We start from the raw sequence: 24,447 nt of genomic DNA on the forward strand, positions 1-24,447 counted from the left end.
TCTGTAGAAAGCTGTGGCCCTTTGAGCCTATTCCCTCTCAGAAATGTCCACATTGCCTTCTTACCTAAGTTCATTTCTGCTGCTGTTGTTCAGCTGCTCAGTGGTGTCCGACTCTTTGCAACCCCATGGACTGCAGCATGCCAGGCTTCCCTATCCTTCACCATCTCCTGGAGTTTGCTCAAACTCATGTCCATTGAGTCAGCGATGCCATCCAACCATCTCATCCTCTGTCATCCCCTTCTCCTCCTGCCTTCAGTCTTTCCCAGCATAATGGTCTTTACTAATGAGTTGGCTCTTTGCATCAGGTGGCCAAAGTATCAGAGCTTCAGCTTCAGCATCAGTCCTTCTAATGAATATTCAGGATTGATTTCCTTTACAACTGACAGGTTGATCTCCTTGCAGTCCAAGGGATTCTCAAGAGTCACTTAAGTTCATTGGATAGATTTTTCTCTCATTTTTTTCCTTCTGTTTCATTTGCTGAAAAGCTTTCCCATACCTGAGTTTTTTTGACCTACCTGTTTCCATTGGTTAGGTCTCATTTCCTCTAGGACCATGCTTTATCATTTATTCTTAATTGCTAGCACCTTTAGTATCTTCTAGGTCCTTTTCTTCTGTATTCTTCTGTATTCAAGACTAAAAAAGACTCTATCTCATTTTCAGTTTTTAAAACCTTCCCTTGACTTGATTTCTTCCTGAGCTACTGCTCTTTATCTTTTAAATTCACTGTTAAACTTATAAGAGGACATTATTATTCCCATTTCTGTATGAAATATTTCTTAACTAACAGTATCATCATGACCTGACATCCTTGAGACTAATCACTGACACACTTCACACCTCTAGTGGCCTTTTGGTAACACTCAGCTCTTCAACCTTTGTTCTCCTTGTGATTTCTTCTTGTTTTTTTGTGGTAGTGTCCCAGTTTTCCTTTTTTCTTTTTTTTGCCTCTCTGACTTTGCTCCCATTGAGGGCTTCTTTTCTTCCTACTACATGTATTTCATTTCAGGTTATAAATGGTCAGTATATTTGGTCCTGACTTAGTAGTATATCACTCCGACTTTCCACAGAAATCTGCTTTTCCCCTAATCACCGGTGTAAAACTTTTCACCCCTGTCATTGCGCTGTATATGGAATTTTGTTAGCGTTTACTGCGTCAACATCTTTGACCCTTTCTGCTCTGCCTCCCCGAAACAGTAGTGCTGATTCTTATTTTAATTGTCTTATAAATATCTCTCTTTCCATCTGTTTGTGTTGCTATCTTTCTAATTCAAACTCTGATTATTTGAATTACTACAGAAACCTTTTGGTTGGTTTATCCAGACCTCGACATTAGTTTAGATTCATAAGGTGTCACTCTTAACTATTCCAGTTCAACGTGCGTATTATAAACTGGAGAGCAGAGACCCAGTTTGTGTGTCCTCTGTGGGCCTCAGTATCATTTAAAAGAGCTAAGTATTCAGCACTTACTGAGTGAATGATACAGTATTATATAGAATATACATAGTCATATATTCACATATATAGTCTTAGACTATATTCTGGATTTAGCCACTTCAACTTGAATCTGGCTCTCATGAACTGAACAGGTTTTAGTCCCAGGGTAATTTTTCCTTGCTCACAAGTTCCCTACATTACAAAGTAAGCTGTTTTTTTTCTGACAAGTTTTTTGTATTTTATATTCTTCTACCTTTTCCTCACACTGATTCATCAACTATTGCAACTTTTAAAAAAGAAGATAAATATCTCTCTATTATTTAAGCTATGGGATTGATCAGTCCTATCAAAACAGTCAAGTGTATATGAATTATGTACTATTTTCAGATATCTACTTTTTTTATTTCTGGAGAGATTGTTAATCATTAAAACTAGGAATATTGTCAATTAAATGAAGAAGGGGGTGAATATTGCCAAACTAAAATATTACTTAGCTGTATTCATTTTCTGTTTTTCTTTTCTTCTCTCCTTTTTTGAACCCAAGGGAAAGGGATGAAGAAAATCAAGAAATGTCTTTATCCAAATCAGCAAGAATGGAAATGTCTTGTTCTCTTTTAGAACAAACACAACCAACTACATCCTTGATAAGGAAAAATAAGGATGAGCACCTATCTCAGAATGTGCTTGTGGAAGAAAACCCAGATAATTCATATGCAGATACCAATGTAAAACCCACTGTGAAAAATTATGCCAATAAGTCTCTTTTTACAGAAAAACTAAAATCAAAAAAAAGAAAAGAAATTGATGATTTAGCCATAGAAGACGAAGTATTAGAACAGTTATTCAAGGATACAGAACTAGAGTTAGAAAGCGAAGTGAAAGTTCAAAAACAAGAGGAAGATATCAATGTTAGAAAAAGGCTACGATTGGATAAAGAAACAAATGTCACGTTTAATGATGAAACAATACCAGAAAGTAACAAAATATCTGTAAGTAACATTATTTATTGAGAAGTATTGCAAATAGGAACTTAGAATATTAAAAAGTACTTTAGATATTTGTATTGACAGTATGAGCAGTACTCCTGTTTATTTGGGGGAAAAAATTAGAATCTTCTACACCCCATATTAAGTATAAGAGTTTGTTGGTTGATAAAGCAAATGTTAAAAATACAATGGTTCTTTGACTATTTATAATAGATGACAACAACTAAAATTGTTATTCATGATTGTTTTAATAGATTTCCAGGCTGTACTGTTTTATTACATCAGACATTTGGCCATGATGTTAAGTATAGGAGGTGCTTTAATAGAGTAAACAGGCACTGAAAGATGAAGAAAGTTAGCAAAACAAAGTATCTACTTAAATAAATTTTTAAGATAGAGTGTGTGTAACATCATTAGAGATTTTTAATTTTCACTTTTATCTTTAATGTTCTATCCTCTTTTCATGAATATTGATAATTTGTTTTACTAACTTTGTTCTAAGACAACAAAGATTATTTTTTAGATTATTTCATATTTTATGCATTATTAAGCAGCCTACTATTTGTAGGTTAGTTACCACATTAGGTGAGAGCACAGATGCAACAATGTGATAAGCGTTTGTTGAGAATCTGAAGATTCCCGGGTAGTGCAGTGTAGTAAAGAATCTGCCTGCCAAATGCAGGAGGTGCGGATTCAATCCCTGGGTCGGGAACATCCTCTAGAGTAGGAAATGACAACCTACTCCAGTATTTTTGCCTAGAAAGTCCCATGGACAGAGGAGCCTGGTGGGCTACAGTTCATGGGGTTATAGAGTCAAACACAATTGAGTGAGGATGAGAACTTAGTGTGTATCAAGCACTGTATAAATCTTTAACTGTTATTGAAGAATCAGAACATACATCCCGTTTAGCCTATACCCTGGAGAAGGGAATGGCCACCCATTCCAGTATTCTGGCCTGGAGAATTCCGTGGACTGTATAGTACATGGGGTCACAAAGAGTTGGACACAACTGAGCGACTTTCACTTCACTTAGCCTATACACTGGTATCTTCATATGAAGGAAAAAGTGCTCATTGTTCATTATTTCCTATGAGTGAATACTTAATGCCCTGTTTGGACCAGTGCATCAGAATCACCTGGTGAGCTTTTAAAAATAGGGATTCCCAGACCAAAGGCCCAGAGATCCTGATTCAGCATGTCCAGTTTTCTTTCCAGAAAAAATTCCTGCATTGTGTTAAGAATTCCTTTGCTGTCTTTAAAAATTCTAAGATCGGTGGCTTAAATAAGATAGGGTTTTTTTTTTTTTCCTGTAGAAGATGTCCAGAGGTACGTAACCAAAGCTGCTTGGTAGTTGCTGGTATTAATTTCCTAGGTGTCTGTCTTTCTGCTCCATGAGATGGCACCTCTGGCCATCAGGTCAGCTTGCCTGGGAGGAGGAAGAAGGTGGAAAGGAAACAGGGTAAAGGGCTTTCTGCTTGAGTCCATTCTAAGGAGCTTTCTCAGAAGCCCCACTTGACGACTTTGGTTGTTGGCCAGGATTTAGTTATGGTCTTTGCCAACCCCAGCCCTAACCCTCAATCTCCAAGAGGGTCTGGGAAATGCTTTAAACTTAGTACCTCACTTAGGACAACACTGTCCCTTAATTAATACAAAAGTTATATTAATAAGGGAGAAAGAGAATGGATACTGAGATAGCTGTTAGCAAGATTGAGAACTTCCGAGACAGACAAGTCTATTATCAAAGTTTTAAGATTAGTTGTCACATTACAGAAAAGATTAATTGAACCAAGAGGTTTATATATCCTATAAGTCACTTCTGTAGCAATTTCCATTGTAGTGGAGAATTAGATAAGTTGATTTAATATGGCATTTGATGAAATCCAAGGGATGATGTCCTAAATTTAATAAATTTATATCCCTTTATAAAGATGTTTATTAGATATATTTATTCTACTTTCACTCTGAGTTTTCATTGTCACTTCAGCTCCAGACTATACAAGAATCTGTGTTCAGGCTTGTACTTAATACTATAGTCTTTAGAAAGTCAGGCTCTTTTACGTTACTTTGGCCACGCCTTTGGGAATGCCTTTGCCTTGTGGGATCCTATCCTCCTATATTTATTTCTAATTTTTCCTGATTTTTTTTTCTAGTCTTCTTGTCCCTTTACATAGTTTATGTCTTTTTTAATGGCTTTTTTTTTTTCTTTTTCTTAAATTCTTTTGCAGATGGGTCCACCACTTGGCAGTACCACAGCTCTAACACAGTTGTAGTTTTAGTCACAGAATACTTTGGTCAATCCTGTCTGCAAATTAATTCCTATGACCTGCTTTGACCACACATTCTCCCAGGGCTAATGTCACCCAAGGAACTGGGCATTAGGGCCCAGAGTGGGAGAGACAAGAAGTGAGCACCATATACCCTCCAGTGGTATGAGAAACACTTTTAAAGTTTTTTTAACAGTTTTTTGTGGACCTGGAAAGACCTCTCATTTAATGCCAAGGTTTATATGCTGTATAATGATACCAGGGAATGTAATGACTTTATTTTGCTCTATGATTCTGCAGCATAATTTCCTTTGTCTTTTTTTTTTTTTTAAAAGAATTCATGACATTCTGAATAAAAACAAGGCACAACATAAATACGTTGTAGCATACTTTTGGAAAGTGAGTAGCAACTTGATTGTGACATGCTTCTGGAAATACTAAAGTTAAATCACTATATTTATACTTTTTTAGTAAGAACCTTGTTAACAAAAGTATTTTTGCTTTCAATATAAGATAATTGTTTAAAACTTTTTTGAAAAAGGAAATCCAGATGAGAATACTGGAATGGGTGGCCATTTTTTTCTCCAGGGGATCTTCCCAACCCAGGAGTTGAACCTGCGGCTCCTGCCACGTCTCCTGCATTGCAGGCAGGTTCTTCACCACCGAGCCACCAGGGAAGCTCAAGACGGCAAAATTATGATACTTCTCTCTGGCATTGGCTTCCTTAGCTGTATATCAGAAGGACGTTTTCTAAAATACATTGATATTAGAACGATCATTTTTCTGCTTGGGAATTAAATATGGATTCTAGCATGTCTGTAAGATTTCCTATAAGCTAAAATAGAAAGCTATTGGCTGGATACCCCTGTTAGGAGTTTATCCTTATGTGAATGATAGCTGTGCCAGAGTCTTGGCTTTACTTTCAATCCCCAGTCTTCATAAAATGACGACATGACTCCACATCCTTGTTAACCTTCCTCCTAACAGCACCCACTGTCTACAGAAGTCTCTTCTTCACCTCTTTTCTACGCTTCTATTTTGAATTAAGGTTTCCTCTTCTGTTAAATAACTATGTGCTTAGTCACTCAATCGTGTCTGACTCTTTGTGACACCATGGTCTGTAGCCCACAAGGCTCCTCTGTCCATGGGGATTCTCCAGGCAAGAATACTGGAGTAGATTGCCATGCCCTCCTCCTCCAGGGGACCTTCCCAACCCGGGGATCAAACCTAGGTCTCCCACATTGCAGGCAGATTCTTTACTGTTTGAGCCACCAGGGAAGCCTGTAGCATCCGTGAAAGCCCGGCAGTTACACCTGTCGTTTACTGGATACTGTCATATTGTCTACAGCAACGTACACTGAGGTAGTACTATACACACTGGACAAATTTGGAGACTGACGTAGGAGTTACGTAACTTGCCAAGCTGACTTATCTAGGTTTTGACAACTGGGACAGAAATCCTTGGTTCACCCTATTTTGGCTGTTCCCTTTGACAGCTTTCTCAGAATGTCATTCATTCTAGACACTGGGCGTGCTAACATGAAAGGCAGTCTGAGAGGATAAGTTTGATAGAACTTTAGGAGGTAGAGTCTCTAGGACGTGGTGATTGACTTAATAAGAGAAATGAGGAGAGAGGAAAAAGTATTGGAAAATTCCCAAGCTTACAGTCCAAGGCTCTGGGTATGGTTTTATAGTGTGATTCTATGAGATAGGAAATAAAAACTTGCTCAAGGGGATGAGCAAGTTTGAGGGAGTTGGACAGAATGGGGAAAAAAGGTAGGGGGTTAAAATGTGATTGTGACAACAATTTATAGTGGGTGATGTATGTGAAAATACTCAATAAAGGGTATGCGGTAGCCTTGGCATAGACATTTTTAATCTTTCTACTGATAAATAACACTAATTTCTTTAGTCTCTAAGCAAGCTCAGAGTACATTTTGCTTTTTCTTTCCAACTTATTATTAACATTTTTCTGCATTTTTATTACTGAATCATTGAAAATTTGATGTAAAATGATATGCCCCCCTGTTGTATCCAAAGGGATTGTAGTTTTTATTGAAAGTATTAGAAAGCTATCTGTGTAATGTACTTTTATCTAGTACGTGAGCTGGATATATGAATATGAAGGATAGTATGATTTTATGCAAGGCAGTCTCCATTTTTTTTATGGATAAATACCTTGGACAATTAAAATAACTCTTCCTGGATTAAGGATATTTAACATTCAATTATAAATAAATTTAGATAGATGTCCTTAAAAATTTGTTTTTATTTTTGACTATAAAAGTAATACACAATCATGTAGATATATGAAAAATAAAAATATAACAATTTGTTGATAATCCTATCTTCTGTAGATAGCCAGTTAATATTTTGGCATTTTCTTTTTTAAATCTTATTTTTCAAATTGGACTCAAATGTTAATGCAATTTTATAGCCATTGTAATTCCTTTATATTATGATCATTTCTCATATTATACTCTTTATATAACTTGTATGAACTTAGATTGCTTCCAGTTCTTTACTTTTATAACTCATCCTACAGTCTTTTTCTAAATATATTTCTATTCTCATCTCATAGTTTCTCTAGGAAAGATACTTGAAAGTCATAGATCAAGAACATGAATAATCTCTAAGGTTTTCAGAAAGGTTCCATCTTGTAACTCTTATGAACAGTATTTTTTATTTCTTTAGCAAGAAAATGAAATTGAGAAGAAGTGTGAGCTCAAGAAAGAATCACTCTGGTCAACTAAAGAACTATCTGTGAGGAATTTTTTAATTTTATAAAGATTTGACTTATATTGACTGTCATTTCATGGATTTTTTTACGAGTCTTCATTCTTAGGATTAAAACTGATTCTGTTTCTATAATTTTGGTCTATTTCATAATTATACTTCCTCTGCAAATGGACAGATCATATTATAAACATGGTATAGCAAAAAGAATGTGGAGAAAGCCTGAGTGTAATTCTCTGCCCTCTACTCCATAGATATGAGACTTTTAATAGGTCATTTTCACATTTACGAACTTCAAGTCTTTTGTTTATAAAGAAAAAATTATAAAAAAGAAATTGATATTTCTACAATAGCGTTGTTTATATAAAATAGAGTAATGGATATGAAATATTTGTAAACTCTAGAACAAACTACAAAAATATTAGGCTATTTTTATTTTATTAGAGTTACTGATTACATTCTGTCACTGTCACATGAACCTTTTCTTTTGATTTTTCTGTTTTTTCATCTCTCCCTTACTGTCTTTATCTTAGTCCTGTTAGCAGCTTGCAAATGGATATATAGTAAAGCAGTTTAAAAAACAAAGATGGTGCAGCTGTAAGAATGTGGATATGTAGGTACTTAGTTAATAGTAAATGACATAAAGAATCTCTTTCAGCAACAGAAAGGAATCTTCACACTGATTAAATAACTGTTAATCTGGAATTTTAAAAGTGGCTTTCAGTTAGTGAGGTGGTGTGCCCAGAATTAGTGGTTGAGTTTTTTGAGGTGTCCAAACTAATAAAAAACATACATTATTGAAAATCAAGAAAACTTAAGTATAGTATAGATAACTTGTAGAATGGATTATATAATAATTTCAGTGTATGGTTTTAATGAAAAGAAGCAAACTGTTTCTTGCCAAGAAAATATATACAAGAAGATAAATTGTTTATTGGGATGATTTTTATTAGAAGATGCTATTAAATTTCAAATAATTTATGGCTTTTTAGTCTTTTGTTATACATGAGTATGTTATAAATGTTTCTGAGGTTAGAGTCAGAAATACTACTTGAGTAATTTTCTGGATTTGAAATAGATAAGATTTGATTTCAAGTACAAAGTTCAGATGTCAGAAATAAACCTTTTTTTTATTTTACTGTTTTTTCAGATATTTGAACTTTTTTATAGAGGTTCTTTAAGTGACAAGTAATTTTCCTTTTCCTTCTTATTTTATCCATCTTAACACTGTTTAAGAACAATGGTGAACTTCAGGATGGTGATGAGATGCTTCCGAAGAAAGTGTTACTGACTGAATTTCGATCACTGGTGGTTTGTAACTCCACTTCCAGAAATGCATCCGATGTGAATAATGATTATGGTGAACTAAAGAATTTCAAGAAATTCAAAAAGGTATGTATTCCTTTAAAATGCAACAAGAATGCAGTGTTTGAAATGTTTTTAGAAATATACTAAATAGTAATAAAAGCGGTTTATGTTGAAAACTGATGCTATTTCTTCTGCTTAAAACAGTTAAAAGTTACTCTAGTAAGTACGTACCCTGACACTTAATATATAAAACTTTATTAAGGTTGAATTCTTTAAAGGATGCTATTTACCCATTTTTTTTCTACCTTACACAGCAGGCTTTTGGCTAGGGTCCTGCTAGTTCTTTTTCTTTCTTGTTTTGGTCTTCTTTTGGTTGCTCAATGCAGCTTACAGGATCTTAGTATCCAACTAGAATCAAACCTGTGTCCTCAGCAATGAAAGCATGGAGTGCTGAAAAAATATTTCTCATCCTATCTGTATTCTTTTTGTTTCTATTCTAGGGTGTTTGTTTCTTGCTCCATACTACTATTGACCTGCTAGGTTTTGCTTGTGCATTTGATCAGAATATAGTAATTTTTTCAAGAGTGATTTCTGTGAAAGATTGCTTTTCTCTAGAACATGATCTATATGATTTTTGCTGTGACTACAGGGTGTTGTAGCTTTTTCCTCTGGAATGTGAGCTACTATTAACATTAGTTTTCTGCCTATGACTTTAGAGCCATTTAGAGTATTAAAATATTATTAAAATGTTCTGAACGCCATTTAACAGGAAGAATCTCTTCTTAGAGTGGACAATGGGAAATACCTCCCGCTTATTTTCCACCCCCATGAGTAGCACAGGGGCATTCGCATTCAATATCATATTACACAATCTCATTAAATTAAAATGCAAATACATACTAAATTTTTAAATTAATGACGTTAACCACATAAAAAGTAATATAATATTCACTGCTGGCACAGGAGTGGTGAAGTATAAAGTAGTACAAACTTCTGGAAAATAGTTTGGAAAAATTTTAAACCCTTAAAAATACTAATATCCTTGGCCAAGGAAATTTTTTGAGACTAAAAGAAATTAAATTTTTATACTAAAAGAAGTTTAACAGGATTGCCTCTAATGAAAGGATTTGTCTGAATTTTTGTGTATATACTCAAATCAATAAAATGACTCAGTTTCCTCCCTCTTTCACTCATTTTCATTTATGGGATATAAATATGTTTAGTACTTATATGTTATTTACAGTCTTTGTGTTTCTAAGTTTGTTTGTTTTTTTTTAAATATGATTGTATTAATTTTTTAGTGCCTTTAACAAGGTTTACTGTTTTACAGGTCACATTTCCTGGAGCAGGAAAACTTCCACACATCATTGGAGGATCAGATCTAATAGCTCATCATGCTCGAAAGAATACAGAATTAGAAGAGTGGTTGAGGCAGGAAATGGAGGTTAGTAGGTACCCAGACCCAGTAACTTGTTTGATTGTTTGATCCCTGGTGATTTCCTTAGAGCAAATTCTTCTTAAAAACCAAACTTAAGATAGTGACCTAAGGTTATTCATTCAGAAAAATTCCTGAGTTACAGAGCATTAAGATTAATTTGCACCTTTCCATAACACTTCTTTAAGGGACTTCTAAATTTACTGATCATATGTGCAACTAATTTGCTACCTACACCTCAGGAACCCAAACCTCAGTTATAAAATTGCTCTTTTGGGAAAATATGAACAGCTATACAGCTCTCCATGTTAGGATGTGGTTTCCAAAAACTCACTGTTGTACAGATAATCAGCTGCCTGTGTTTATAAACTCTAAAGAGAACTCAGAGGAGAGAATACAAAAATATGCTTCCTTTACTTTCTGGGTGTTGTGAGTCCCTAGTGTATATTCTATAACAGGACTGTCCACCTGATCCATAAATCTTTCAACCCCTTTTTTTAAACTGAAGAATTGAACAGAAATTCATTAAACCGAGAAACCTTTTAGTATAGAAGTACTACATGGCAGTTAAGAATTCAGAAACCCGTGACCACTGAGTTGAGAGAGAATCAGAGCCCACATCCAAAGTCAGAAAGTCGTCTTCTCGGCTCTTTGTATGGCCTGATTATCCACCGTTCCTGGAAACTAAAGGTGGGCTCCACTGGTGGTCTCAGCAGGCTGTTTGGTAACTGGGCAGCAGGGGCAGTGTCACTTTCTTGAGCTCTGATGTGATGTAAGTCCCTGTTTCTCCTCAGTGTATCTTACCTCCTTTCTAGATATTTCACTGCTTTGTTTCTTTGGATTTTACTTTTGATAATTTCTTCAGATTGTCTTCCAGTTTAGTACTTCTCTCATCAGATCTGTCTGGTTGGTATTTCGTTCATCCATTGAGTTTTCATTCAACATACTGTGTGGTTTCATTTCTGAAAGCGCATTTCATTTATATCTAAATCTTGTTCCCTGCTGATATTTTAAAGCTTCTGTTTTATATTCAGTACCTAAAGTGTTGATATGTTTAATCTAGTTCTCTCTCAGGGTGCCTTGTTTCCAAATACGTATTTTGTCATCTTTGAATGTGAACTGCTCATTTTCTTTGGGAACTTGATCTGTTGGGAATCCTTAAGTCTAATTTCAGGTTTATTTCCTCCAGAAATATGAGACTCCTTTAATCTCTTCTTGTAATGTTTTTGGGCCATTCAGCTAGTTAGTACATATTTGGACCCAAAGCTTGAGTGAAGGCTAACCTGTCATTATAAACTTAGTGAGATTTTCAAAAATTTCTTTCTTTCAGTTTGTATCAGGGTCAAGACAAGCAAGTTTATTTGTGGAGTTTTTTTTGTGTGTTGTAGAGTCTGTTCCCGTTTTACCCTTTAATGGTGGAGTCCTTTATTCCTTGTCTTGGGTTTTATTTCATAATGCTCATTTCCCACACAGATATCAAAGGAGAGCCTGGGTTTTTGTGGTTTGCATATCCCCACAGGGCAGGACAAAAGCTGGCTTTGGTATTTGACAACATCTCAGGACTTATATTTTGCTTTATTGTGGGTTAAATGTAGTATTCAGAAATTTGTCTTTAAACGTGCTTTTTTAAAATCAAAAAATTGTTAGGTCACCCAAAAAATAGGGTTGTCAGGATTATTTACTGTCAGAAAATGGAAGAATGGATATACCATCCTTTAGTTCTTTCTTTTTTGAAAGAATAATTTGCTTTCTTATTTTATAGATGTATATTCCAAAAAATTATAATAGTAAACAAAAGAATGAAGAACTTAAATCCCAATTATCCATTTAAATGTCAAATGCATAATGTTCTAGACATCTCTTTATTGAGGAGGGGAAGAGGGAGACAGATTGATCGAAAGAAAAGTGAAAGCACTGCTGAACTTGTGTGACTGTTTCTTCTTTCTATGTATTTCCTGAGACCCCTAAAGAAAAACCCTGTCAGGTTAGAATCAGTTTTTGCTTCAAAGTGCATATTGCTTTTAGATAATTGTTTGTTGACTCCTTGCTGTGAAGAGTGTGGAAATTATTTGTACTTCCGCACCCCCACCTCATGCCAGGGCCCTTTCCCCCTTTTTAGGTGACTTGCATGTCTACCGTATTCCTTCTCAGGTCTGAAAGTCAGTAACAATCAGAATATATCTCAGTATTGATCATTCTTCCTTCTTGTTTCCTGTGATACAGTATGCGATTTTGATTTGTAGATGCAGTTCTTTTTTATTTCAAGGAACTTTTCTATTACCTCCTTAAAGACATTTTTATATTTGCTGGGATCACTACATTTAAGACATTACTCTCCTTTATTAAATTCATTGTGGTTTTCTTTAAGCTCTTTAACTATATCAGAAATTCAAATTTCAATTGTATCTGTTCTATTCCTCACCAGCTATTTTATGTGATCTTGACTTCATTATACCTAATTAGTATCTCAGGTTATTTGCCTGATCTGTCAGGGATACCTGGAGCCTGTGTCTTTGGTCAGTGTCAGTCCCACTTACTCACCTCTCCGTGCCATTAGTCCCCTCCCAGCAGTCCACCAAGAGTTGTTTTCTCTTTCCTGCTCAGACTGCTCTTTCCCAAATTTGTAGTATTAGTAAGAATTCTCAGGTTTGGACAGTTCTATAGCACCTTTTAATGAGTTGGAGTGTTAGGAATCAGTTGCATTCATCTTTGGGTTCTTTGCACGGCTATGTTTGTGAAGTCTACATCTTGATTGGTTTATAACTGCTGTGTGTTATTTGTTCTTGGATGGGGTGAAGCTGAGAGAATGTGTTTATTAGCCTTTTGTATGTCTTCTTTGGAGAAATAGCTGTTTAGGTCTTTTGCCCACTTTTTGATTAGGTTGTTTGTTTTTCTGGTATTGAACTGTATGAGCTGCTTGTACATTTTGGAGATTAATTCTTTGTCAGTTGTTTCATTTGCTACTATTTTATCCTTTTCTGAGAGCTGTCTTTTCACTTTGCTTATAGTTTTCTTCATTGTGCAAAAGCTTTTAAGTAGGTCCCGTTTGCTTATTTTTGTTTTTATTTCCATTAATCTAGGAGGTGGGTCATAGAGGATGTTGCTGTGATTTATGTCCAAGAGTATTCTGCATAGTTTCTGGTCTTACATTTAGGTCTTTAATCCATTTTGAGTTTATTTTTGTGTATGCTGTTAGAAAGTGTTCTAGTTCAATTGTTTTACGTAGTTCACCAGTTTTCCCATCACCACTTGTTGAAGAGACTGTCTTTTCTCTATTGTTTATTTTTGCCTCCTTTGTCAAAGATAAAGTGTCCATAGGTTTGTGGATTTATCTCTGGACTTTCTGTTTTGTTCCAGTGATCTATATTTCTGTCTTTGTACTAATACTATACTGTCTTGATGACTGTGGCTTTGTAGTATAGTCTGAAGTCAAGACAGTTGATTCCTCTAGTTCTGTTCTTCTTTCTCAAGATTGCTTTGGCTATCCAGAGTCTTTTGTGTTTCCATACAAATTGTGAAATTATTTGTTCTAATTCTGTGAAAACTACTGTTGGTCATTTGATAGGGACTGCATTGCATGGGTAATTGCTTTGGGTAATACTCATTTTGGTATTTAGGTATACTCATTTTCACAATATAGATTTTTACAATCCAAGAGCATGGTATATTTCTCCATCTATTTGTGTCTTCCATTTGTGTTCTGCTCTACTTATTAGACAATGTAAAAAGATGTAATTTCATTTTGACATTTCATTTTATGAATAGGAAATCATCCTGGTAAGTTTGAATCCCTGCAAGTATAAGCTTGTGCTCTTATTCAAGTAGACCTGGTCAATCTCAGTTCTTCCATATGACAGTTTTCTGATTTTTCTTAACCTAAGTCTCTGTTCCTTATTGGTTAAAATTGGGGTAATAGTGTAAAATAGTAATGAAGTTATATGAAGATTAAGTGAGTTTTTCTTAGAAACTGTTTTAAGATAGTATCTAGAAATACATAAATGTAAATTATTTATAGTAAACAAACAGTATCTGCATTCAGTGAACTTACACTTCTTTAGTGGAGACGTGATACAAATAATTGTAACAGAAAGTAGAAATTGATAAGAATCTAGGAGCACATAGCTAAAGTTTTGTGGGCGTTCTTCATATCAGACTTGTTTTTGTTTTTAAGTTATTTATTTTGTATTGGGGTATAGCTGGTTAACAATGTTGTGATAGTTTCGGGTGAACTGTGAAGGGGCTCAGGCACGAGTCCCTTCACATGCGTGTATCCGTCCCTTCCCATCCAGGCTGCCACAGCACACTGAGCAGTGGTCCCTGTTGGTTATGCATTTCAATCATGGCAGTGTCAGACTTATTTTTAAATGAAGAGACTCAGAAAGCCATTGTTAAAGAGGTGAAGAACATGTTCCTTGACACATAGGAGGCAGTAAATAATTATTGAGCAAATGCACCTTGAAAGATGGTCAGCTTTGGAAAGAGGAGGAAAAGGAAGTAATTTCTAGATAGAGGAAGAAACATGAACAAAAGCAGAGAGAGGCCAGTATGTTTGTTGGGAGGTGTGTGTGGTGTTTTGTCTCCTTGTGATTCAGTTTATCTGGCTTTAATAGGGTTCAGGAAGAAGAGGGTGAGAAGTGATTGAGAAAGTAGAATGGAGCCAGGTCATGAAGACCCTTTCCCATTTAGGGGTTGTCAGACTCAAGAATATGTGTTTTCTTTGGTAGGTTGGGGAAGTCATTGAGGGTTTTAAATGGCACACGATAAGATCACAGCTGGACTTGAGGAAGGGTGCACACAGCTCAGGGTATTTCCGGTCCTAAGTCTCAAAGGTGCTTTAGGAGTTTGGTGAGTTTGTGTGTAAAAGTATTTTGTGGATGAGGTAATTTAGTAGCAGTTTCTGAGGCCTGATTTGGGACTGTGAGGAGAGCCACTTTAACTGGAGAGCTGCTCTGGTTGAAGGCGCAGGCTTCTGTCAGTGGTATGATCTCAAAACATTGACATTTCATTTAGTAAAAGGGTTTTGCTGGAAAAAAATGTTTAAAAACTCAACAAACTAGCAGTATATGTGTTGGTTACCTTTGAGAGGAGATTGGCTGGAGAAATTTGATTCGGGGACTTCTGCGATAATCTTGGCATGAAGGGAAAATGGAACGGATCTGTTGAATGGGCGAGAAGTGGCGACCTCCAGGATGTGGTCAGCTGCTGCAGCTGGCGCAGCAGGTAGGGGTCGAAAGTGGTCGACGCACAGTTGGGGAAAAAGAAACTACAGACAGAATGAAAGTTTTAAAGATGGGACCAGGGGACTCAAGACCTCTTGGATCCAGAGTCGTGTTCCTTGGAGCCCCATCATGTTTATTTCGTGTCTTGGCAACAAAAAGAATCTGTTGTGCAGCATGAAGTCAACCTCCTGTGTCCCTGGTCATGTCTCCCATTTTATTAATTACTTTAAACTACCTTTATTATTTTTTTGTACAAGGGCTGTCACCTAACTGGAGGTCACAGACCCGCATATGCTTTGGGAAAACATCTTGGTGTGTGCACAAGCAGCGTTCTGAACTTGGGCTGACTTGGCATTCCAAGGTCCACGCTGTTTTTCTTTAGTTTAGCAGGGTAGGACGACCCCAACGAATCAACCCAGTGTACTTTTATTTGGGTCATGCTGTATTGCTATATTTTGCTTTTATTCTTTTCCTATGGTGATTTTCTCATGGCTTAGCCAGAGCAACAGGCGGCTATTAACCTCTGCAGTCAACCAGCATGGCAGTTTCATTAACAGTATATTCGTCATTGAGCAAATCTTTGAAATTATGTTAATTTTGACAGGTTCAAAATCAGCACGCAAAAGAAGACTCTCTTGCTGATGACCTCTTTAGGTAAAGTTTAATTTCAGTTTTCTTGTGAATTTTTGTATATAACACTCAGTTCTGTTGATAGAGTTTAAATGTTTCAACCCCTTTCCTTAAAATTAGATGCTTGGTACCTTCACCTAAATAATATTTTGTCTTGTTTTTAATTTTTTTTTAACTACTTGAACACCTTTACTACTGGATAAAGGCTTGGGCTTAATTCACTTGTACTGTGTCACAAGATGTTTAAAATATATATGGGCATTTGGGCTTCCCTGGTGGCTCAGTGGCAGACAATCCACCTGCTGGTGTAGGAGATGCAATTTGATCCCTGGGTCTAGAAGATCCCCTGGAAAAGGAAATGGCAACCCACTCCAGTATTCTTGCTGGGAAATGCCGTGGACAGTGGAGCCTGGTGGGCTGCAGACCACGGGGTTGCAAGAGTCAGACACGACTTAGCAACCAAACCACCACCACCGTGGGGCATTTAGACAATGAAGGCTCCTGAGCTGGGTGAATTTGAGTGATACATGTGAGATTTTCAGCCCTGAGTAGAAAGAATTATGAATGAATGGAGTTTGAAATAAGATAAGTAAAATACCAGACATGAAAATAAGAAGCTGGATTAGAGTTTCAAAGCAGGTTGTTGTGAGAGGATTAGAGGACTTATAATGGGTAATAATAATTTAATTCAGATTTAACATTTTCAGCATTCTTGCAGGCCCAACAAGCTTCATAATAATTAGCTCTCAAATATGCATAAAATACAATATTGTAGGTAGATACTGGCTAGGGTGGAATAACATTTCCCCAAGAAATACTGTAATTTTGAGTCTTGTTTTATAGCCAATTTGATTTTTAATTTCATTATTGAAAGTATGAATCATTGATGAAAATGTTGACAAATAGTGCTGATTTTTCATAAGTATAGTCAGATCCCCACCTACATTTGTTCAGTTGCTATAGGAGAAGACTTTTATAATTATATTTTAGGTTCATTATGCTCTTTTGGGCAAATGGTAGAATTTAATGTGGGAGTGGAGAGATCTGTTTGCAGCTAGTCTGGAGGAAGTATAAAAATGTATTAATTTTTAAACTGTTGTTTTCATTAATTAAAGGCTTTTACAGGATTTTTTATGATGTTTTACTTTTACCAAAAAGTCATCAAAGCAACATCAAAAGGATAAATGACAGTAAAAAATGTCTTTGCTTAATATTTGATCCTAGGGATAAAACTGGCATTCTCATTCTGTTTGCCAAAGCGTGTCTATATTTTGAAAGCCCTTTAACTTGTGAAAGGAACACTATCATTTATCTAGATATCATTTGACTCAGTTTCTTTCTTTACAGATACAATCCTAATGTTAAAAGGAGAAGATAACAAGGTTTTATGAAGAAGCCACAGAAACATTTCCTGTTTAGTATTTACTTCAAGTTTCCTCTGCAGTACATTCATATCATATATAGAAGGTTTAAGTTTGTGGCCTAAATTTGTTAAATAAAATGCACAAAACTCAGTTTCTTTTGTTTGGGACAATTAGTATTGTTTGTTCTGTTTTAGTCTCTGTCATCTCATCTTTTATATTTTTTTTTTTCATTTTTAAATATGATTTTAACTTATTGAATAGTTAATATAGTCATAGTTCAAAATTCTTAAAGTATAAAAAGGTAAAACCTTAAAAAGTTTCCCTTCTACCACTGTCCTGGCTGTCTGTTTCCTTGCCTCTGAAAAAAATCCATGATACTCATTTCTTTACAGAGATTTTTAGTGCCTATTCAAATTTCTATGCATATCATTTTCCAGTAATTTCCTAAAGAAATGATACAATGTTATATACCTAACTCTTTTTTATTGACTGGATTGGAAGGTTATAGTAATATCAAAGCATAATATTTTTCCTTTTTATCATTTTTTTCTTTTCCATTATCCTGTAGTCTTTCCTGAACTGTAGTAACCCAAGTGAAATGGATTCTAGTATTGAAGATGCCACCCACATATTATTCTAATATTGGAAATGACAGTGGAGGATGTCATCAAGCCTGGGGATATATCTCCCTAAAATGAGATAAGACCTGTTTGGTGGTCTTACTAAACTGGGTATTGAGTAACACTCTAAAAAGTTGAGCTTTTTAGAATCCTAGCTTTTTTAATCTAAAAAGTAGAAATGGTAAGGTTGTCTTCTTTCTACCTAAAAGGGAGATGGTAAGGAAAAACTTTGTTTTTCCAAATTTTTTCATATAGATAGCTTTCACTGTACATTTTAATTAGGGTAAAGTCTTTTTGTCTACTCTAAAGACTGATATATTTTGTCCTAGCAGATAGAGCGTGCTTTTTATACTGACTCAAAACTTCCTAGTTTCACATAGATTCTGCCACCCTAACAAACAGGCTTTGAGAGATAGCCTAGCATGAAAAGTTATATCATAAATTAATTTGTATTGTTGTTAAGTCTTCATGGAACATCTAGTGTTCCACTATATTCAGGCAAGGGAAGTCACCATATTTAAATACCTGACTAAGGCCCTTTGCACTCTTGACCAGCCTTCAGAACATGTTATTTCCTTTCAGGAGATAGTTTGTAAATGTCCTAGATTTTTCTTATTTATTTTTGTTTCATTATCCCTTCAAATTCTTTGTTAAAGAAACATTATTAAATGTGTATTCATAATGCTCTCCACAACACTGAAAGAATTCGAAGATAAATGAGTAACAGTCTCTCTACACTCCTAACAGTCTCTGGTCCCTTTAAGAGTAGTCTAAAAGCTCAAAACACTCCAGAACTGGTGGTCCAAGTGTTTTAAATGTATATGCAGAGTACATCATGAGAAATGCTGGGCTGGAAGAAGCACAAGCTGGAATCAAGATTGCTGGGAGAAATATCAATCACCTCAGATATGCAGATGACACCACCCTTAGGCAGAAAGTGAAGAGGAACTAAAAAGCCTCTTGATGAAAGTGAAAGAGGAGAGTGAAAAAGTTGGCTTAAAGCTCAACATTCAGAAAACGAAGATCATGGCATCTGGTCCCATCACTTCATGGGAAATAGATAGGGAAACAGTGAAAACAGTGTCAGACTTTATTTTGGGGGGCTCCAAAATCACTGCAGATGGTGTTGCAGCCATAAAATTAAAAGACACTTACTCCTTGGAAGGAAAGTTATGACCAACCTAGATAGCATATTCAAAAGCAGAGACATTACTTTGCCAACAAAGGTCCGTCTAGTCAAGGCTATGGTTTTTCCAGTAGTCACGTATGGATATGAAAGTTGGACTGTGAAGAAAGCTGAGCACTGAAGAATTGATGCTTTTGAAGTGTGGTGTTGGAGAAGACTCTTGGGAGTCCCTTGGAGTGCAAGGAGATCCAACCAGTCCATTCTAAAGGAGATCAGCCCTGGGTGTTCTTTGGAAGGAATGATGCTAAAGCTGAAACTCCGGTACTTTGTCCACCTCATGCGAAGAGTTGACTCAATGGAAAAGACTCTGATGCTGGGAGGGATTGGGGGCAGGAGGAAAAGGGGACGACAGAGGATGAGATGGCTAGATGGCATCACCAACTCAGTGGACGTGAGTCTGAGTGAACGTGCTGCAGTTCATGGGGTTGCAAAGAATCGGACACGACTGAACGACTGAACTGAACTGAACTGCTCTTAGGCTGTTATCAATTGTGAATTCACAAATATGATGCTATGGAGTCACTTTTCTTACCTTTATAAGAGGTTGATGTGGGGTAAACAGACTTACTAGAAGTTATTTTATTGTTCTAAACCATGGAATCACTTCATGGCAAATAGATGGGGAAACTGGAGACAGACTTTATTTTTCAGGGCTCCGAAATCACCACAGATGGTGACTGCAGCCATGAAATTAAAACACACTTACTCCTTGGAAGAAAAGTTATGAACAACCTAGACAGCATATTAAAAAGCAGAGGCATTACTTTGCCAACAAAGTTCTGTCTAGTCAAGGCTATGGTTTTTCCAGTGGTCATGTATTGATGTGAGAGTTGGACTATAAAGAAAGCTGAGTGCTGAAGAATTGATGCTTTTGAACTGTGGTGTTGGAGAAGACTCTTGTGAGTCCCTTGGACTGCAAGGAGATCCAACCAGTCCATCCTAAAGGAGATCAGTCCTGCATATTCATTGGAAGGACTGATGCTGAAGCTGAAACTCCAATACTTTAGTCACCTGATGCAAAGAACTGACTCATTTGAAAAGACCCTGATGCTGGGAAAGAGTGAAGGCGGGAGGAGAAGGGGATGACAGAGGATGAGATGGTTGGATGGCATCACCGACTCAATGGACATGGGTTTGGGTAAACTCTGGGAGTTGGTGATGGACAGGGAGGCCGGCGTGCTGCAGTTCATGGGGGTGGCAAAGAGTCGGACACAACTGAGCAACTGAACTGAACTGAAAGATGCCATCAAAAAACCACAAACTATTAGAACTAGTAAATTAATTCAGTAACACTGCAGCATACAAAATTAATATATAGGAATCTGTTGCATAGATTTCTACATCTGATAACAAACTCTTTTAGAAAGATTTTTTTTTTTTAATTCCATTTACTCTTGCATCAAAAACAATAAAATACCTAGGAATGAATCTAACCAAGGATATAAAAGATCTGTACTTAGAAAAGTATAAGATAATGATGAAAGAAATTGAAGATGATATAAGCAAATGGAATGGTATACCATGCGCATGGATTGGAAGAGTTAATGTCAAAATAACCGTACCACCCAGAGCAATCTACAGATTCAGTGCAATCCCCATCAAATACCAATGGCATTTTGTCTAATTTTCACAGAATTAGACAATTTTAAAATCTGTACGGTAACACAAAAGGCCTCAAATAGCCAAAAGAATTTTGGAAAGAACAAGGCTGGAGAAGGCATGCTCTCTGATTTCAAACCATACTACAAAGCTACAGTGATAAAAAGTTCTATGGTACTAGGACAAAATAAGGGAGCCCAGAAATGACCTCATATTTCTATGGTCAATTAATCTACAACAAAGGAAGCAAGAATACACAATGGGGAAAAGACAGCCTCTTCAAAAAATAGTGTTGGGACACCTACATGCAAAACAATTAAGCTGCACTACCTTCTCATACCATATACCAATATCAACTCAAAATGGACTCAATATTTAGTAACACCTGAGACCATAAAACCCCTAGAAGAAAACATAGGTCGTGTATTAACATTAGTCTTTCAAATGTCTTTTGGTGGGGATATATGTCCTCAGACAAGAGAAACAAAAGTCAACATAAATAAATGCAACTACACCAAACTAAAAAGCTTTGGCACAGCACAGGAAACTATTAACAAAATGAAAAGTTCTACTGAATTGCGAGAAAAACGTATGCTAACTGTAGAGAAAGATGGTGGAGTAGAGGATGTGCACTCATCTCCTATGAAAACACCAAATCACAACTAGCTGCTGGACAACCATCAAAAGGAGGATCTTGGAACCCACCAAAAAAAAGATGCCCCATGTCCAAGAACAAATGGCAGGAGGGGTGCAATCACATTTAAAATCAAACCTCCTATTTGGCATACTCTTGAAGGGCACAAAGGAAGCCTTGTGTGTACCAGGACCCAGGGAAAGGAGTAGTGACCGCCACAGGAGCCTGGGTCAGACCTGCGAGAGTCTGAGGGTCTCCTGTGGAGGCCGGTCAGCGGTGGCCTGCCGTGGGGACAGGGGTTTGGGTTAGGGATGGCAGCAGTCCTGGGCAGCATGGTGTGCAGCAGAAGCCCTCTTGGAGGAAGGTGCTGTTAGCCCTACCATAGAGCCACCAGGTGGACTATCCTCAAACTGGAGATCAACTATACCAAAGATCTCGCACTGCTGTGCAAGTCCTAGGCCCCACAACAGACTTCCCAACCTGGGGATCTGGCAAAGGGAATGGGAATCCCCTGGGAATTTGAAGTTCAGCCGGATTTGATCGCAGAACTTCCATAGGCCTGGGGAACAGAGACTGTTGGAGAACACAGACAAAACCACGTGCACATGAGAATCCAGGAGATAGGAACCATGACCCCGGCAAGAGACTGAGGCAGACTTGCCTGTGAACGTTTGGGAAGCTCTGGAGAAGGCGTGGGTCCACAATGCCCTGCCGCAGGGTCGGGGCACGGGCAGCTGCGGTCCTGGGAGGCAAGGAGTGCTGGCCCAAGTCCTCTTGGAGGAGGTCACCATCACTCCCATAGCCTGCCACAGGGACTGCAAGCTCCAGGACTGGGCCGCCTCAGGCCAAACTACAGGGAGGAACACGGCCCCACCCATCACAGAAAACTGGATTAAAGACTGACTGAGCACGGCCCCGCCCACCAGAGCAAGACCCAGATTTCCGGGTTGCTCTGACGTGCAGGGCCAGGCTCAGGAAATGTGCATTTCCATTCATCCCATTATTATCTTACTTCTACATATCCTAAGTTTTCCTTTTCAATTTCTGAATTAAGCTTATTTATTTTCATTAAATGCTGTCATTTTACTCATAATACTCAACTGGATTTTAAATAATTTAAGGAGTTAGAAAAATAATTTAAATTTTTCATTTCTGAAATTTCTTTCATGTATGTTCCACCAGATATCACATGCCTTCAGTGTGATAACATTTCTTTTTGTGCATATTTCCTGGTGTCAGCTTTTTTGTTTTCATCATAGAATTTTAATTTTAGCTTGACATATTTTTTGACTTCAGCATTTTAAAGACATTGTTCTACTGTATTCTTGATTATGTTGTCCTGGTTAAGTTCATTCTTTCCATTGTTCAGTTATGTGTCAAACTCTTGACTGCTTTTTAAAATTTTTCATCTTTCTTAGCAATTGATTGTTGTCTTAATATGTGTTGTTTGCAGTTCTAGTTTCTTGGATGCATGGGTTGCTTTTTATTTTTTAAATCAAGTTTGTAAAATTTTTAACCTTTACTTCCCCACATATATTTTCCTGTTCCAGTCACTCTTGCTTTCCTCTGGATCCAACTATACATGTTAGACCACTTGTTATTTAGCTCATGTCAGTTTTTTTTTTTTTAATTCCTTTTATCTGTTCTTCAGTTTGAACAGTTCCAATTAAACTGTCAAGTTCATTGACCTTTACTCCTATAGTGGTTTGTATATTTTTATGCCCATGTAGTAAATCTTTCATTTCAGAATGTATTTTTAAGCTGTAGAATATGAGGTTTTTCTGTTATTCTCAGACTCACTCACTTAAGAATTATTCTTTAATATTTTGAACATTTATGTAGTAGCTTTTAAAGTGTTTCTGCTATTCGTAATATCTGTGTCAACTCTGGATCTATTTTGATGACTTGTTTTTTCCCTCTGCTTATGGTCACATCTTCTTGTATTCACACCTAATTTTTATTGTATGTTGTACACTGCAGATGCTGTAATGCTGCTGAGGACCTGGGTTTTGTTGTCGTTAGACAGAGTCAGGTTCTGTGGCAGCAGTTAATTAACTTGCTGGCCCATTTAGTGTGATCTTCTTGAGGACTGGTTTTAGGGTAATGCAGATTTATAGTAACTGTATTTCCAAGGCTTGGCCAGTTTGGGGTCTCAACTGAATGTCTGGCCTTTATTTAACTTTTACAAAAGTAAAGTTGTGGAAGGTTCACATACTCAGACTGCTTAAAACAGAGAGCTGCAACTAAATCTTATTTTTATTGTATTATTTCCAAAACTCCAAAGAGATTCTGCTTTTTAATCAGAGCTAGACTTTTGAGGGATGAAGGAGATGCCCTTATCACACTATGACTAGTCAAAATATTTAGTGCTTTCCTCCCTCCCTGAATAAGTAGTTGGTACTGATGGATAATGACAGATTTAAAATAATGGGACAGAAATTGATCAAGAGTATATATTACAACAGCGAAAACACTTTGATGTTACTCGCAACACAGGGCAGCTAGGTCTAAGGGAGAACTTAGAAATGGGAGGTTACTAAAAACGGAATTATTAACCAGGTTCATTAGGGCCCTGCTGAAGTTATATTTTCCCTTAAGTCGTTCTTTTTTTGGTGAATGTTTTAATTGTAAAAATGCTATTGAATGGGTAAAAGGGACTCCTCCTACCAGAGGAGTCTGGCAGGCTACAGTCCATGTGGTCGCAAAAGAGTTGGCACGACTTGGCAACTCAACAACAAGAAACCATCTTCATAACAAACTCATTTTCAATTTAGAAGCAACATCAAGAAAGGCATCCCATCAACTCCTTCAGAGCTCAAAAGAACAAACAAGGAAGTGCTCAATCAAGTGTACCAAAGGATGTCACACCATATCAATAGGTGTGAAATTAAGTTGAAAAGGTTATGATGATAAAAACTGATACATCAGTTCCAAAATCAAGCTAATCAAACATGACATTATCAAGAGAATAAGAATTCATCCAAAACAACTAGTTGTAGATGTCTATTCCAAACAATATTTTAAGGTGAAT

At 36.7% G+C, this 24,447-nt stretch overlaps 1 protein-coding gene across 4 annotated transcripts in view; it reads left to right on the forward strand.

Moving 5' to 3' along the window:
• The window catches only part of NBN (nibrin), a 58,494-nt gene extending 40,967 nt beyond the window's left edge, over positions 1-17,527 (forward strand). For 3 of the 4 annotated variants that reach the window (XM_055546711.1, XM_055546713.1, XM_055546714.1), the window contains 6 exons: positions 1,979-2,423; positions 7,380-7,448; positions 8,658-8,813; positions 10,060-10,173; positions 15,988-16,037; positions 17,361-17,527. In XM_055546711.1, the coding sequence (XP_055402686.1) occupies positions 1,979-2,423; positions 7,380-7,448; positions 8,658-8,813; positions 10,060-10,173; positions 15,988-16,037; positions 17,361-17,391 (865 nt within the window). In that variant the 3' untranslated portion in view covers positions 17,392-17,527. The remainder of the gene's footprint in view (positions 1-1,978; positions 2,424-7,379; positions 7,449-8,657; positions 8,814-10,059; positions 10,174-15,987; positions 16,038-17,360) is intronic. The other variant, XM_055546712.1, reaches the window with a different exon arrangement.
• The last annotated feature ends 6,920 nt before the right edge of the window (positions 17,528-24,447 follow it).

Source organism: Bubalus kerabau, chromosome 14, assembly GCF_029407905.1.
Source record: "Bubalus kerabau isolate K-KA32 ecotype Philippines breed swamp buffalo chromosome 14, PCC_UOA_SB_1v2, whole genome shotgun sequence".
Classification (NCBI taxonomy): Eukaryota; Metazoa; Chordata; class Mammalia; order Artiodactyla; family Bovidae; genus Bubalus; species Bubalus kerabau.